The sequence below is a fragment of the Strix aluco genome, chromosome Z (assembly GCF_031877795.1).
Source record: "Strix aluco isolate bStrAlu1 chromosome Z, bStrAlu1.hap1, whole genome shotgun sequence".
Taxonomy (NCBI): Eukaryota; Metazoa; Chordata; class Aves; order Strigiformes; family Strigidae; genus Strix; species Strix aluco.
Genome location: NC_133971.1, coordinates 22,125,553 through 22,140,379, shown reverse-complemented (window position 1 = coordinate 22,140,379; position 14,827 = coordinate 22,125,553). Strand labels below are relative to the sequence as shown.

The 14,827-nt window shown below is 44.1% G+C and overlaps 1 protein-coding gene across 1 annotated transcript; it reads right to left on the bottom strand.

Annotated features, from left to right (window-relative positions):
• Positions 1–8,510: 8,510 nt before the first annotated feature.
• TMEM215 (transmembrane protein 215) lies at positions 8,511–9,227 on the bottom strand. The gene has a single exon (XM_074813579.1). It carries the CDS (start codon positions 9,225–9,227, stop codon positions 8,511–8,513), a length of 717 nt encoding a protein of 238 aa, XP_074669680.1.
• Positions 9,228–14,827: the final 5,600 nt, after the last annotated feature.

The window sequence follows — 14,827 nt, the reverse complement described above, 5'->3', positions numbered from 1 at the left end:
ACCATTAACATGCTCTTGGGTACTATTCAACTTCTGCTGACTTCAGGAGGCTTAGAGTCTGGAGATTATCTACAGGGTACCAGCCTGAAGAACACCAGTGTCAGCCTACCTCTCCGTTTTGTTGTTATCTCTTGATCCTATCCTCAGACAGCACATGTCCAGAATAAGAACTACATTATTTTCTAAGGACTGTTGAATCTGTGATATCTCTCCTGAGACTTCAGGCAGTAGTCCTTATTAATGTCAGTTTGTCTGATGGCTGAGATGATATGACTGTTCTTACTCCAGAAGACAGAAATAAAGGGCAATGAATGTTATAGATGCAAATGGAAGTGTCCTCAGTCAGCTGGCAAGTATTTAAGATTTATCATCTCAGGCATTTTGAAAGATGTAGTCAATGACTACAGCCATATTTAATTGTCAACTACCAAAGCAGTAGGCAGGTTTCAGGAACATGAGCTCTATTTGGTTACACAGATTTTTGGTAGAAGTTAGATACAATGCAGCAATCATGAGATTGTATGACACAGCAAATTCAGCAAAGGTGGTTGCAGCATAAAGCTTGTGAGATGTGCTTTGCTTTTACCTCCTGGGGATGGCATAGCTGCAGAGATTAGATCATTTTTTTCTGTATTGTTGTGGCCACGTAGGTATATGTATGTATAATCTGTAATCTATATAATATAGAGAGAATTATATATTCTTATATATGTAAAACATGTCTGGCTATAAATATAAGTGTACAGGGAGAGGTTAGTGCAAATCTATACCCAGTATAAGAACACAAAATTGTTGACAGTTTTTGCCTCCGGTTTGAACTCTGCAAGCATCTCAGTTTTTGAACCCACTGAGGGAACAGAGTGGTGCTCTGCACAGAACTTCACATACAAGGGCAGGTGGTCTTTATAGCACTTGCAAACCAAAACGCTGTCCCATTTCACCACTCTAATATATATCCTTGTGTGGGACGGCACTTGTGGCTGATGTTACTCCAAATCTCCAGAGTCCTGTTAAAGCTCCTGGTATCTCTCACTGCCCAGGAAATGTGGCAATGAAGCTTGTGGCTAACACAGTAGCTGCTGACTACAGTCCTGACGACCTTGCCAATGCAGGAAAGCATTTACCAGCTGGTAAAGCTGAAGTATGATAGCCAGCATAGTGCTCATCTGTGAGATGCTTTAAATCCCCAGAGATTCACATCCCAGATGTGGAGCTAGTCAGCTAATCTAGCAAGTATTCTTTTCCAGAATGGCACTCTATACAGCTAAATACATGATGTGTTCCTCCTTTCCTAGGAGATTCAATCCCTACCAGTAAATGGGAAAGCAATTGTAATAGTAGGGCTGAAGAACTGATGGTGATACGTACTTGACAGAGCACTTCAGTTCTTACTCAGTGGCCATTCGTTGTCTACGGTCATGCAAAATAATGGGGAGGATACTAATACTGTACTCATGACGTGGTGATTTTATGGAAACATTGTGTATCTTGATTATTGTTTGTGGCAGCTCAGTCTACGTACAGGTGAGGATGCAGGCAGGTACATTAAATAAATCACACAATGCAAAAACTGACTTATGAAAGTCTTTAATTAGATTGATAAACCTTCACTGTATTGATTCAGTTTGAATGTTGAAGAATAGATTGAATAACCACAATATTTTAAAAAATCCCAACAAGTAAAAAACAATGGTTAATGCATTTCCAGGTGTAAAACTTCTTAGATTTTATTCAAACCATTGGCACTGGAAAAAGACTGTTTTGCCACCGAAAAGTTAAGTCTATCCCCTCGAATAGGTAGCAAACATCTTTTATTTAGCTTGTTATCAATATGTGCAGAGGGTCTCCAGTTCTTTTTGTGTAAACAGAAAAGTTACCTGCTTCTTCCTACAGCTGATTAGTCAAACCAGAAAAATTAATTTATTTAAAGAAAAGTGGAATGAAATCAGGTGTTCTTTGCAAACAGTGCAAGGGCATAGCATGAGTGTTGAGCCTGACTGTGCAGTCAGAGGATGTGGTGTCCCTTGAAGATCTACGTCTGAAGAAGAGATTGGTATGAGTTTCTCCAGCATGTAGAACATCTCTCTCTGCCACCCCATGCAGACCCCCAAAACCTATTAATAGCCCTTCTATTTGAATTTACCTCAATAGTAAGAGTCTTTGGTTTTTTAGAAGTGTCTTTCTGGTGCTGTCCTTTCAGACCAGCAAAAAGAAAAGGCTATGCAAGATTATTCTGATTATTCTCCAGTTGGCTACCATCTGCTTTTCAGCTAATGAGTACTCTGTCCTCCTAATTCCTGTCTGAATTTTCCCCTACTTCACACCAGTCAGTGTAAAACATTGGATTGTACTTTATTACATTCTAAATTGGAATTCAAAGATAAAATCATTTGCAACCCATTCTCCAAAGAAAATAGGGAAAAATTCCCTCTCCTCCTAATTGAAAATTTGCTAAAATGCATGTTCTGATGTAGTGATATAAAACAACCAGTTTGAAATGTAAGAGAGTGGGTTTTATGGAATTTGTTTGAGTGGGAACCCTAATGACTGAAACCTTCCACTGGGCATGCATGAGTCTGTGTGATGTTATTTAGTGTACTGTAGTATAGTAACCATGGTCCTCTGGTTCAGACAGGGAACCAAGCTACCCCATCTTCTGTGTTTGCACCTCACCTTTCCACTGCACTACGTCTTAAGCTCATATGCGTTCTTTTTGGAACTAATTTCTACTGTCGGATCTAACAGTTTTCATACAGCACTAAGTTTGACCTTCAAGCTCCACATGAAATTTTTATTGCCACGCCTTTTTGAATTTCACCTTGGATTTCAATGTCAATAGGTACTTCCTAGCCAGTGAATGCCAAATACGAAGTTACTGTAGTAGCATCCTTACGTTCATGAGTGCATGTGATTATCACTGTAATGATTATCACTGCATTTCATAGAAAATACAATGGTGTGCAAGTAAGTTTTTTGATGTGATCTGAAAACGAATCAGCATTCCTGGCATCAGACCCCTACTACGTTTTTTTCTGTAGCTTTTGCATTCTGCCTCCAGGCAGAAAAACTCTCTCTGTCCCTACCTGAGGAGCCTGTTGAGGGTAAGCTACCAAAGAGAAGCTACACATATGGGAGAATGCACTAAACATATTGCCTGTGAGACCAGAATATAGCATAGTTCATCTAATAAAGTAATGAAATACTGTCTGTGAAGCCTTTTTGGTGTCTTGCTTTCATGAATCATACCTATTTTTCTGTTCTTGCCTCACTAGAACAAAGTACTAAGCCAGATTTTCAAAGTATTTAACCCTTTTCCTCTCCCTAAGTAATGAAACTGTAGGATGAAAAAATATTAGTACTGAATATGTCAGAATTGACCAAGGGTTCAAGGCTTTTACCAACTGTTTGGGGAAATTCTGAATGCAAAGCACTGGAAAATTTCTATTTGCAATTGGTAAAGGAGCCAGGATTTCACAGGGGTTATAATGAAACAGTGCTGGAACATTTAAACTCTGTGTATCCTTGTTGGAAGAACTGTGTGTCCTTAAAGAGCCACAACAGAGTTCTTAGAAAAATTCTCTTTTCCTAAAGGACAGAAAGACTTTTAAATTGCAACAGTAGGCTTGAGGCAGAAAATTTGGACAAAGTGTCAGAAAGACAGAGGGGTTCTCTGAGAAGATCTCAAATTAATATATCTATGCTTGTGCATTTGGTGACCTGCTCTTGCAAACAAATGTGTAATGTATATACATCTATGCGTGGTGCAGTGTTTGTAAGTAAAAACATTACACGTAAACACTTCTGCATGCATCTGACAATAGGATAGTCAGGGCTAATCCATGCAACTGTTCTGAACAGAAAATAAACAGTGATTTAAAAAACAGTGATAGCTGGATCTCCTTGCCTGGTAAAGACATACAGGGTCTGGAATTCCTCTACTGAGAGGACTGATAAATTAATGTTTACTGATGAAAGTTTCCCAGAGAGCATTGAAAGTGAATTCTAGATCTGCTCTCTGTGTTGTTTCTAAAGCCCAGACATAAAACAGCACATAGTAGCAGAGAAGTAACAAACCTGCTGACAGTCATCCCAGTAGGGATTGCATGTTCACACAGGCTGCAGAGTAGAAATGGGCTCAGCATGAGCTGCTTTGCAGCTGATGCTCCATGCTGTGTTAAGAATGTGCCAAGAAAACTCCTCTATTCTACATATTAGGAAACTCCTCTGCAAGTTTTAATATAATTGATATAAGAAACTTACACAGAAACCTTTCAAGACTCAGAAAATGTCCCACGTCAGAACTGCATCCTCTAGCAATAAGGCCTTACTGGCAATGTGTTGAGATTCAAGTTTCTGAGTGCAGATTGTGCTCTGCATCTAAATAAATCAGTTCTTAAATGCTCATGAAAATCAGGCTGGAAGTGCCTTTGAGGCCTGACAGTCACCCATCTCTAACCCATCTCTACAGCACCTTTAGTGTGAAGGGTATTACATAGAGATGCAAAATCCCAGGCCTGTGCTGCAAGAACTGACAATTTAGTTGGATGTCTCAACATAACGGTTTACATAGGATGGATGATGCAGGGTCAAATTCTACCACCCCAGTCAAGAGCAGGAGCTTACTCTGCAAACAGTCTGGTATGTACCAGGAAAAATGCTGAGAGGAGGTCATAGTGGCTGTTACTCTGCTAATTACAACATAATAAATAGTTACTGGAGCCAGGACTGTGGAGAGGATGGATCGGATGGGGAGGAACTGCCTGTGGAAGAGCACCACATTTTTGCAGAACAAAGATCAAGAGTACCTTACCAGTCCCAGGAATACACACCGTGAGCACACTCACCTCCAAGTGATTCAGTTCCAGGCAGAAAAGACCAGCTATTGTTTAGTGCTCCAGGAGGAAAAACTGCACAGATTAAACTCCCAGTTTTCTGTTAAAGATGTTACAAGGATCAGCTTGTATAATTGTAAAAATGCTGTTTATGGCAATAGAAATTTAAAGCAACACACATTGCCCTGTGTATCACATTGTTTCTTAAAAAGAAGCTAAACTCCACCGTAGCACTGTAACATGCTAGTCTAAAAATAAATTTTATATACATTAGCAACCTCCTCTGAATGTCCAAATCACTGGTTTTCTTCAAATGCTAATATATGTCCTGCTGTCCATACTGAGGACCAAGCAATATCTGGCAATTGACTTCAGTGAGACCAGGCATTAACCCCACAGAGCTCCACTACAACTGCATGCATTGTTCGGAGGATAGCATTGAGAAGTGGGATGTTGATCCAGAGGTGTTTTAAAGGTAGCAAGGATAGAAAGAAGCTCTCATCTCTGGGTCATGGCTTGGAATCACACTCTAAGCTATAGTATTCTGAAGCCAAATTCAGACCCAGAACTAGAAGGTGCCTCTGAAAAGCAACATGATTATTTCTGCTTATTCCAAGATCAGCACTAGTCCTACAAGTTCTAGTAACCATCAGAAGAGACCACAGGAGTGGATGAAAACAAAGCCCAAATAATTCCCTGGCCAGGGCATAGTATCTGCATAAAAACCTTGAAGCTGCTGGCATGCCATCTTTGATCAAACAGTAGATTTCTACTGGCAAAACTACACTGTATGAAAATGTTCGCTTTATTTAAAAAGAAAAAACCCTTTCATTTTTAGATGGACAAATCCTTATTTTTAAAATGGTCACATTAATCCATTTCCATTTAATTCTCTGCTTAACTATCAGAAAAGACAGGGAAAATCATAGAGAAAGAGATTTCAGAGACAGTACTACTATATTTCTTTAACTTCAAATTCCCACATGTTCAATAAAAAAATTTAGTGAATTATGGTGGATTGGACTAGAAATATTGCTTAAGCTTGTATTTTGTTATGAAATTTTACCTCAGGTAAATGAACAGAGGAAGGATGTTGCCTGTAAATATCACGTTTTAAACATACATTTTTTATATCTCTTTCCATATTGTGGGAAATTTTTACTCCCATTAAACTTTGCTTTAATACAAACATTCTCTTGCTTTTACACTAAGGATGGAATAAAGCACATGACTCAGATCTGCATGGCTGTATCTCAAGTTATATATTTACCATTCCATTTCTCACTAGAGTTTGCTGTCTTGCCTTGTAAAACCCCATATAACTTTTGACAGAGAACATCTAATCCTAGACAAAATGGAAAAACTTGACCTCTTCCTATATATATTTGCAGAACTGTACAAATCTAGGTTCCCAGCGGACTGAGGCTTTGCTCTCTTACGTGAGGCAGGCAATTGCTCACAACCCTGGCAAAGGCAGCTACCTGGTAGCTTGTTTTCTCATGGTCGGTCTGACCTTCAGGGATGCTGAGCGCCCACGGGCACACACTGAGAGCGTCACCTGCTTCACTTGGGAACACAAGGAAATGATAGACCCTATTCCTCATCATGTTCATCAGTAGTATTTTAGCTGTTGGCTTCAGAAGTCATGAAATAGGACTTCCCAGTCCCATCAAAAAGCTGCTCTGTACATTGCAGAATAAGGTCCCGCAGTGACTAAGCCTGCAGGAGACAATCTGCCTGACAACGACAGAGTGCTTTTATGTGGAAGTGGGAGTTGAATATGTCAGGGAGAGGATCTGTTTTTGTGGAATTCCTTTGCTCAGTGGATAGAACTTGGGCTGTACAGAGTATTTATTCCCACAGTACTGTTGCTGCATGCCAGAGCAGCAAAGCTGCCTGTAACCACCTATTGAGAGGCTTTACCCGACTCAGACTAGCCAGTATTTTCTTAATTTATCCTAACAGCATCCTGATGCCCCACCAAAGCCTGGCCAAAGCATTAACATCTTGTTTGGTCTAAAAGAAACCAAACTATTTTATGTAAAAAATTGCATTTCCTCCTCCTGGAAACCTCTTCAGAGACTGGTCGTCTGTAATGATTTGACGTAACTTTCCAAACAAACAAACTAGTGGATGCATAAAATTTCCATTCACTTTCCAAACAGTTCCATGGGTAGCAAAGAATGACTTGTTTCAATGGAAAATTCCTTGCCACTTTCAACGCAACATCTCAGGTTGCTACAAAAGAAAGGCTGGTTTTCTTCTTTCCTACCCAGGTAATTCAAGATATTTGTTTGGTACAACTTGACAAAAACAGCTAAGTAAGAACAGTTACTAAGACTTCCATCACAGACAAACTTCTTGGAGTTGTGAGAGTTTAGTTACAGGAGCTGTGACTTTGTAAGATGCTAGCAAATTATTCTATGCTTTAGTAACCATTTCCCTAAGAGCTTAACTCTTAGAGTAGCTGCTTAGCATGCACATCTTATTATACCACATCTCTATTACCTACATAGTAAAGGTCACATAAGCTTATTATACACAGCATGGAACATGCAATTTACTGTTGGATGGAATAGCCAGGATTTGCGTTTCTACATGTAAGCTGCAACTCAGATTTTGAATGGTTAATCCTCATTACTCACTTCATATTTCTTATGCTATGTATCCATAAACTGTGACCAAAAACATGTCAGTCAGGTCCTCTGTTCCCTCACCCAACAAAGCATGGCTTTGAGAGGACTGTAACCATTCATCGCCCATAAAGAAACATCTGGGATTTGAGAAAAGGCACATGAAAATAACATTTTCAGAAAAGTCAGATTCAACTCTGAACACAACCCACAGAAGTCTATTCCTTAAGTGACTTGAGAGGTACAGGAATATATTTTAAGACCCTGAGTCCACTGACATCTGCTCCTAGTCTCTGTAAGAACTGTGTCATGATCATGTTGTAATCTCCTTGTCAAGTATGCTTATAAAATCTGTCAGAAACATTTCAGTGAACTCAATACCAGTGGGGAATTAAGCTAAAACCTGTACCTTGCATGCTATTAATGATGGATTAACTTTTGAAAACTCCCCTGAGCCTATCTGGCTCCTAGGAGACTTTCAGAAGAGTCCACAGGGTCAGCACATCGATTCCTTAAAGCAGAGGAAAATAGCATCCTGCCAGGAAGAAGGAAAATCTACACTCCCTAACATCAGCCAGCTATTGGAGTGCATGCTGGCATCTCTCAATCCCTCCCTAAGTGAAGTGACACTACTGTTAAGACCCATTCAGCCATAGAGCACCACATTCTTTCCTACCGAAAGCTGAGAGTTTTGATTCAGCTCTTGATCTCACCTGACAGCCAACTGCTGTCCTCCTGTCAGTGTGTCTATGGGCTTGGGTGCAATAGGCAGCAGGAAAACAACAGGGAGGGAAAAGGAGAAAATGCAATTAAAATGTCATTTCTTTTTTCCAAAACGAAGAATTGAATTCTTTAACCTTTAAACATGCTTGTTTACTTACAGAAGGTATTTCAGGCACAAAAGGTTTGAGTATCAGTCACACACCAGATTAAATTGTAATAGTATCAGGATTGTCCCATGCAGTGCAGACAGCTATATTATCCCCTATCAAGAAGTTGAAGTTGTAGGTTTTGTATACATACATATATATAAAGTATGCATCTTTCACACTATGGTCTCCTGGTCTGAGTTGACTCCAGTAGGGTTTATGTAACAACAGTATCTGTCATAAGGGCTGTTCTCCTTGTAAGAGCAGACAATGATACTATCTTTAGGAGCAACAAAAATGTTGTCTTCAATGTCAGGGCAAGCAGCATTGTCCCTGGTGGGAGAAGAGTTCTTGTTCTCCAAGGCACTGTATGTGAGGCCATCTCTTACGAACACGTTCCCCGGCATCTCTGGGTAACAGGTCTCCAGGTATCTCACCATCTCCTCCTGCTCCACCTTTCTGATGAGGCTCTTGCACTCTCCCATGGTGGTGGTGGTGGTGGTGGTGCAGATGGACACAGAGTCCTCGCCCCGCAGCACTCTCCTGTCTTTCTGGAATGCTTTCTTGGCCAGCTCCTCGCAACTGCCTCTGCCAGTCTCCAGGTCCGAGGGGGTCCTCAGCAGCTCCATGACATCCCTGTCTGTGACTTGCTTGCAGCACGGACACTTCTTGGGCCATTTGGTGCAGCCGTCGGTCTTTCTGGTGAGGGCGATGGCGGCGATGCCGGGCAGGCAGATGGCCGGCCCGATGGCCAGCAATGGGATGTCCCCCAGGGTCTCTCCCTTGATGCCGGACACGGTGAACATGAAGCCGAACACCAGGAAGACGCTGACCAGAGCCACCACCAGCCCTGTCCGGGGGTTGATGTCGTCGGGTCTCATGGTCCGCCCCATGCTGCTGGCTTGCAGACACCTCTTTCCTTGCCCGAAGCAGCCCCGCGGGGCAGGGGATGGGTGCTCCACGGCAAGTGGCTGAAGTTTCCCGGACAGTGAAGCGCCGAGGTGCCCGACGGCCAACACCGCTCGGCTTCCCCTCGGCGGAGCCAGAGTCGCGGCCAGAGCGCGGGACAGCGACGGCGACGGAGACGGGGACCGGGACGGAGCGGCGGTCGGGAGCCGTCCTGCCTTCGCCCTCGTCGGCGCCGCTCTGAGCCGCGCTCCGCCGGCCGCTCCTCTAAGGCAGCAGCGGCCCCCCCGCGCCGGCGGCCCCGCCGCGCCCTCCCACGCGAGACGGTGGGCACGGGGGTGGGGGGCTCAAACCCCGCCAGAGGGCGGGAGGGGCGGGGGGGGGAGGGAGGAGACACCCAGGCGGTTTCCAGCAGCCGGCGGGCGGGGAGCAAGCGGCCGCAAGGGACACCTGCCCTTCCTCCCCCTCCTCCCCCTCCCCCTCCTCCTCCTCGCCCAGCCCCGCCGGAGCCCCGCAGCAGCCGTGAGTACATGCACCGCCCACGGGTGCCGCGGCGCGGGGGGCTGCGCGGGGGGGGGGGGTGGGAGCTTTAGGAGGGTGGTCCCGGGCGGTTCGGGAGGGTTCCCCCCACCCAACGGCCACCGCAGCTTCGCTGGCCGCTGCCGCCACCCCGGACAGGCTGCCCCGCCCAGACCGGGGCTGGGCAGCCCCCGCCGGACCCTGCCACGGGCGTCCGTCCTTCCTCGGGGGGTACTGGCCCCCCCGCTGCGGAGAGCCGGGACTGTGCGCCCTCTGCACGGGACCCGCGTCCCGCAAAGCCCCTGATTTTGCGGAGCTGGGATTTGCGGAGTAAATCCTCCTTCGGACAGAGAGCGGTCCTGCTCCAAACGCCCCTCTCCCGAGTTAGGTGCAAGCGGAGAACAAGCGTTTAGGAGATGCTGTGCTGCCGCTGAATTCCATCCCGGGGGAGGCCCTTGGAGATAAAGCCTCTCCCGGTGTTATCCCCTCCCCAAGACCCCGAGAACGAATCGAGCTGTTGGGATGCACCTGGCGGTGTTGCCCGTGACGTCTAAGGCCCGACATAAATCGGCTGTGATGGTGATGTTCAGTCTCTGTGTTTTGATGCGCATGGGTGATGGTAATTCAAAGTAAGGCCCACCGTCTGAACGAATACAGGAAAGTATCTGAAAGGCAGGAGTAGCCTTATGAGCAGCAGCATGTTCAGGCAGGTTGCTTCAACATTTAATCTGCCAGTGACATAAAGGAGTAAATGCTTTCACCTTGGGGCAGAGATACCTGGAGATAAGAAGGAGTGATACCAGAAGGTGTCCAAGGGAATGAAAAGAATAAAAAAGGACATTCTGGACGAAATCGTGGAACTGTGCTTTCTGTAAGTTTTCCCATTAACATGATTCCTTTCTCTCATGCTAGAAATTTGGAAAACTCAGAGAAGCCATTTTAGAAAACACTCAAACACCCCTCATCTTTCAGCCATGAAAAGGCCTGGTTTTAATTCATCATCCCTATAGCACATGTGAACAAAGCACCTCTGTGTTGTAGATTTCCAGGTTGCCTTACAGAGAGCAAGCCCAAGAACATCTTCTCATTAATGGGCACAATTCCTGCCTTACAGGACACTTTGTTCATAAACAGGGTGTCACGTGGTAGCCTTTGCTGTCTTAATTTGAAGGAAGAGTACGTACTCTGTGTGGAAGCAGAAACACACATATTGTGGAGAGGTGTTCTAGGTCAGTGGCAATGGCCCGGTTTTGAGATTAAAAGTTTGTAATGGACCATGATTATTGTTTGAACTTGTGCTCCAGAAAGTTGTCCAGTAAAATCCACACTGAATCTTTCACCTATTGTTGGCTGGGCTGAAACAGAAATAATTTGGACTCTGTTAGGAAGACCCTCCACTTTGACTGAAAGACTTAAAAATCAAAACCTTCCAGTTAGATTTCAGCACAAGTTAACTTCTACTTTTGTCACTGTGCAGGATTTAGTAGGGTGAGAAACTACTGTAGCGTCTCGGCTCATATTTTCTGGAGTGAGAATTTGCTGCTTGTTTCCATCTGCTGTTATTAAGATATACAGCTTTTATGTCCTCACGTTAGAATGAATAATGCCTTTTTTACCCGTCTGCTAAACTCAATGAAGGGAAGTGATTAACCTTCATCCAGTCTGGCCCACATAGCTAAAATGTTGTAAAGGTTATGTGATGAGTGGGGTTGTGCTGGTAACTAATGCTATGAAACTCACCATTCTTTCTCCCTGACCTTCCTTCACCACCCCTCGTACATTTGAATAGTCTTTAAGATTTCCTGTTGGGTTGGAAATCGATCTTTTGCTGAAAAACAAGCGATGTTGCTTGGGAATAGTAATTAGCTGTATTCATCAACAGTCCTTCAGAGAAGGGAAAACTGCATCAGTAGATGACACAGAAATTTAAATATCATTAGTGGCATCAGTGGAGGGGAAAAAAATACTGTAAGAACTGCAGTACATGTCAGAAGATCTAACAGGAACAAAAAATGGCCCTTCAAATTTAAGCGACAGGGTTACTGAGATGGAAGAGAGAACATTTACTTTGGAACAGAAAGCTGTTAGTGGGCAGAAAAATATAGAAAATGTCAGTAGAAAGGTGGAACTAAATGCCTCCAATTTGTCCCTTTTTGAGTGGTTTCCAAGACTAACAGTATGAAGATTGTATGCTTCCTGGTGGGATAGAAAAGGGAAACCAACCACCCTGTTCCAGGAAAGTGTGCTACAATTGTTAAAATTGTCTTTCCAAGCTAGAACTCAAGAGATAAGCAACTATTGAGCAACAATGCAAATGGTTGAATTTTCTATCTTGTTCATAACTAGAGAAAAAAAATGACTCCTTTGAGGTGATGCATGTTTCTGTTGTGGTGCCTTACACAAAAGGTTTGGATTAGCTAGTGCAGTGACTGAAAATCCAAATTATTAGTTGAGCAGATAATGATGGTGATTAATGATTATTGCTACTACCCATAACTTAAGACTTAGACAAAGCAAAAATTAGAGCTGAATTTAGGGGAAAATATGTGTTCTTATTCTACATTGTAATTTTGTCAACTCTTTTAGGACTGGTCTAACTGGATTAATCTCTGGAAGAGACTTTTGGGAAGATCTAGAATTCATTAAGAGAAGGCTGTGAATGGACATCCCTTACCAGGGCAGGCAGAATGCTGATACTGGACACAGGTCATGCGTCATGGGTAAATAGGGATATTAAATGGTAAGCTGGTATGTTCTGTACTGGGACACAATTTCAACTTGCTCACCATGCATTTCCCCTATATAATCAGTTAGATACAAACCCCTTTTCCTGTCCCATGTAACAGTTTGGTGAAACTGGTAATCAGGTAGTGTATGTCATTCTCTCACTGTTCAAAATTCATAACTGAAAGTAGTGACCACTTGGTAAAACATGTAAGCATTATTCAGGTGGAAAGCTGCTACAGAGGTGTCACTTAGCACAGCTCTTTATGACTGTGGTGTGGAAGTTGGAAAACTGCAAATTAGAGCTGACTTCAAACTGAAAATAAAGATTTAAAATAAAGAGCTAAATCCATGTACAGTGACTATTGTAGTGTTAGTCATGTTAAATATCGTGGGTGCTCAAAAGTTCTCAACCTCTTTTTTTATCATATTGACCCATCAAATGTAAAATATATAAATTTGAACGGCCCCAAGTGAGTAAAACGCTGTTCAGCTTTAGCTAGGAAGGTGGGAACTTTAAGGTACCGAAGATCTGAGAGTCTTCAGCAGCCCTGGTCTCATGCAGTGGTCTGAGTCCAGTGCATCTCTATAGGAATAACTCGTCCTTCCAAAAGGGTCGGATCCCTCAGACAGGGATGACCCCATCTTCTTTCTTATCTCCACTACTTTTAGCACTTGCCACCTCAACAGTGCAAATTTCCTCTAGCCTGCATTTGCTGACCAGTTGTATTGATGTTAAAATATCAAGAATCAGCCAATCAGGTTGTTACTGTTTAACTTGACATAATGTTTTAGCTCAATGGCAGGCTCTTCCATAGAATGGCTTGGGTTGGAATCTACCTTCTTTTTGTTTAAAACCAGTACCCCTTGTCCTGTTGCTACAGGCCCTGCTAAAAAGTTTGTCCCCATTTTTATTATAAGCCCCTTTTAAGTATTGAAAGGCTGCAATAAGGTATCCCTGAAGCCTTCTCTTCTCCAGGCTGAATGACCCCAAATCTCTCAGCCTTTCCTCATAGGAGAGGTATTTCACCCCTGATCGTGTTTGTGGCTTTCCTCTGGACCCACTCCAACAGGTCCATGTCTTTCCTCTGCTGAGGAGTCCAGAGCTGGACACCACTCCAGGTGGGGGGGCTCATGAGAGTGGAGTAGAGGGAGAGAATCACCTCCCTTGACCTGCTGGCCATGCTTCTTTTGATGCAGCCCAGGATACAGCTGGCTCTCTGGGCTGTGAGCATACATTGATGGCTTGTGCCCAGTTTTTCATCCCCTAGTACCCCCAAGTCCTTCTCCTCAGGACTGCTCTCAATCCCTTCATCCCTCAGCCTGTATTGATACTGGGGGTTGTCCTGACCCATGTGCAGGACCTTGCACTTGGCCTTGTTGAGCCTCATGAGGCTCACATGAGCCCACTTCTTGAGCTTGTCCAGGTCCCTCTGGATGGCATCCTGTCCCTCAGGTGTGTCACCTTGGTGTCATCTGCAAACTTGCTGGGGGTGGACTCGATCCCACTGTCTGTGTCACTGGTGAAGATACTAAACAGCACTTGGCCCCAGTACAGACCCCTGAGGGACACCACTCATCACTGGTCTCCATCCGGACATTGAGCCATTGACCACTACCCTCTGGATGTCACCATCCAACCAATTCCTCATCCACAGAACAGTCCATCCATCAAATCCATATCTCTCCAATTTAGAGAGAAAGATGCTGTGGGGGCCATGCCAAAGACCTTACAGAAGTCCAGACAGATGAAATCCGTAGCTCTTCCCTTGTCCACTGATGTAGTCACTCCATCATAGGAGGCCACTAGGTTGGTCAGGCAGGACTTGCCCTTGGTGAAGCCATGCTGGCTGTCTCAAATCACCTCCCTGTCCTCCATGGGACTTCACATAGCTTCTAGGAGTATCTGTTCCATGATCTTCCCAGGCACAGAGGTGAGGCTGACAGGTCGGTAGTTGCCAGGGTCCTCCTTTCTAGCCTGTTTAAAAATGAGTTCAATGTTTCCCTTTTTTCCAGTCATCAGGGACTTCACCTGACTGCTGTGACTTTTCAAATGTCGTGGAGAGTGGCTTGGCAGCTACATCAGCCAGTTGCCTCAGGACTCTGGGATGCATCTCGGCAGGGCCCACAGTCTTATGTATGTTCAGGTGCCTCGGGTGATCACGAACCTGATCTTCTCTTACAGTGGGAGGGACTTTGCTCCCCCAGTCCCTGCCTTGCATTCCATCCACTCGAGGTGTGCAAAGAGAGGTTGCCCATGGAGATTGAGGCAAAAGGTTGTTGAGTACCTCAGCCTTCTCCTTGTCTGTTGTTACCAGTTTGCCAGTCGTGTTCATGGAGAAGG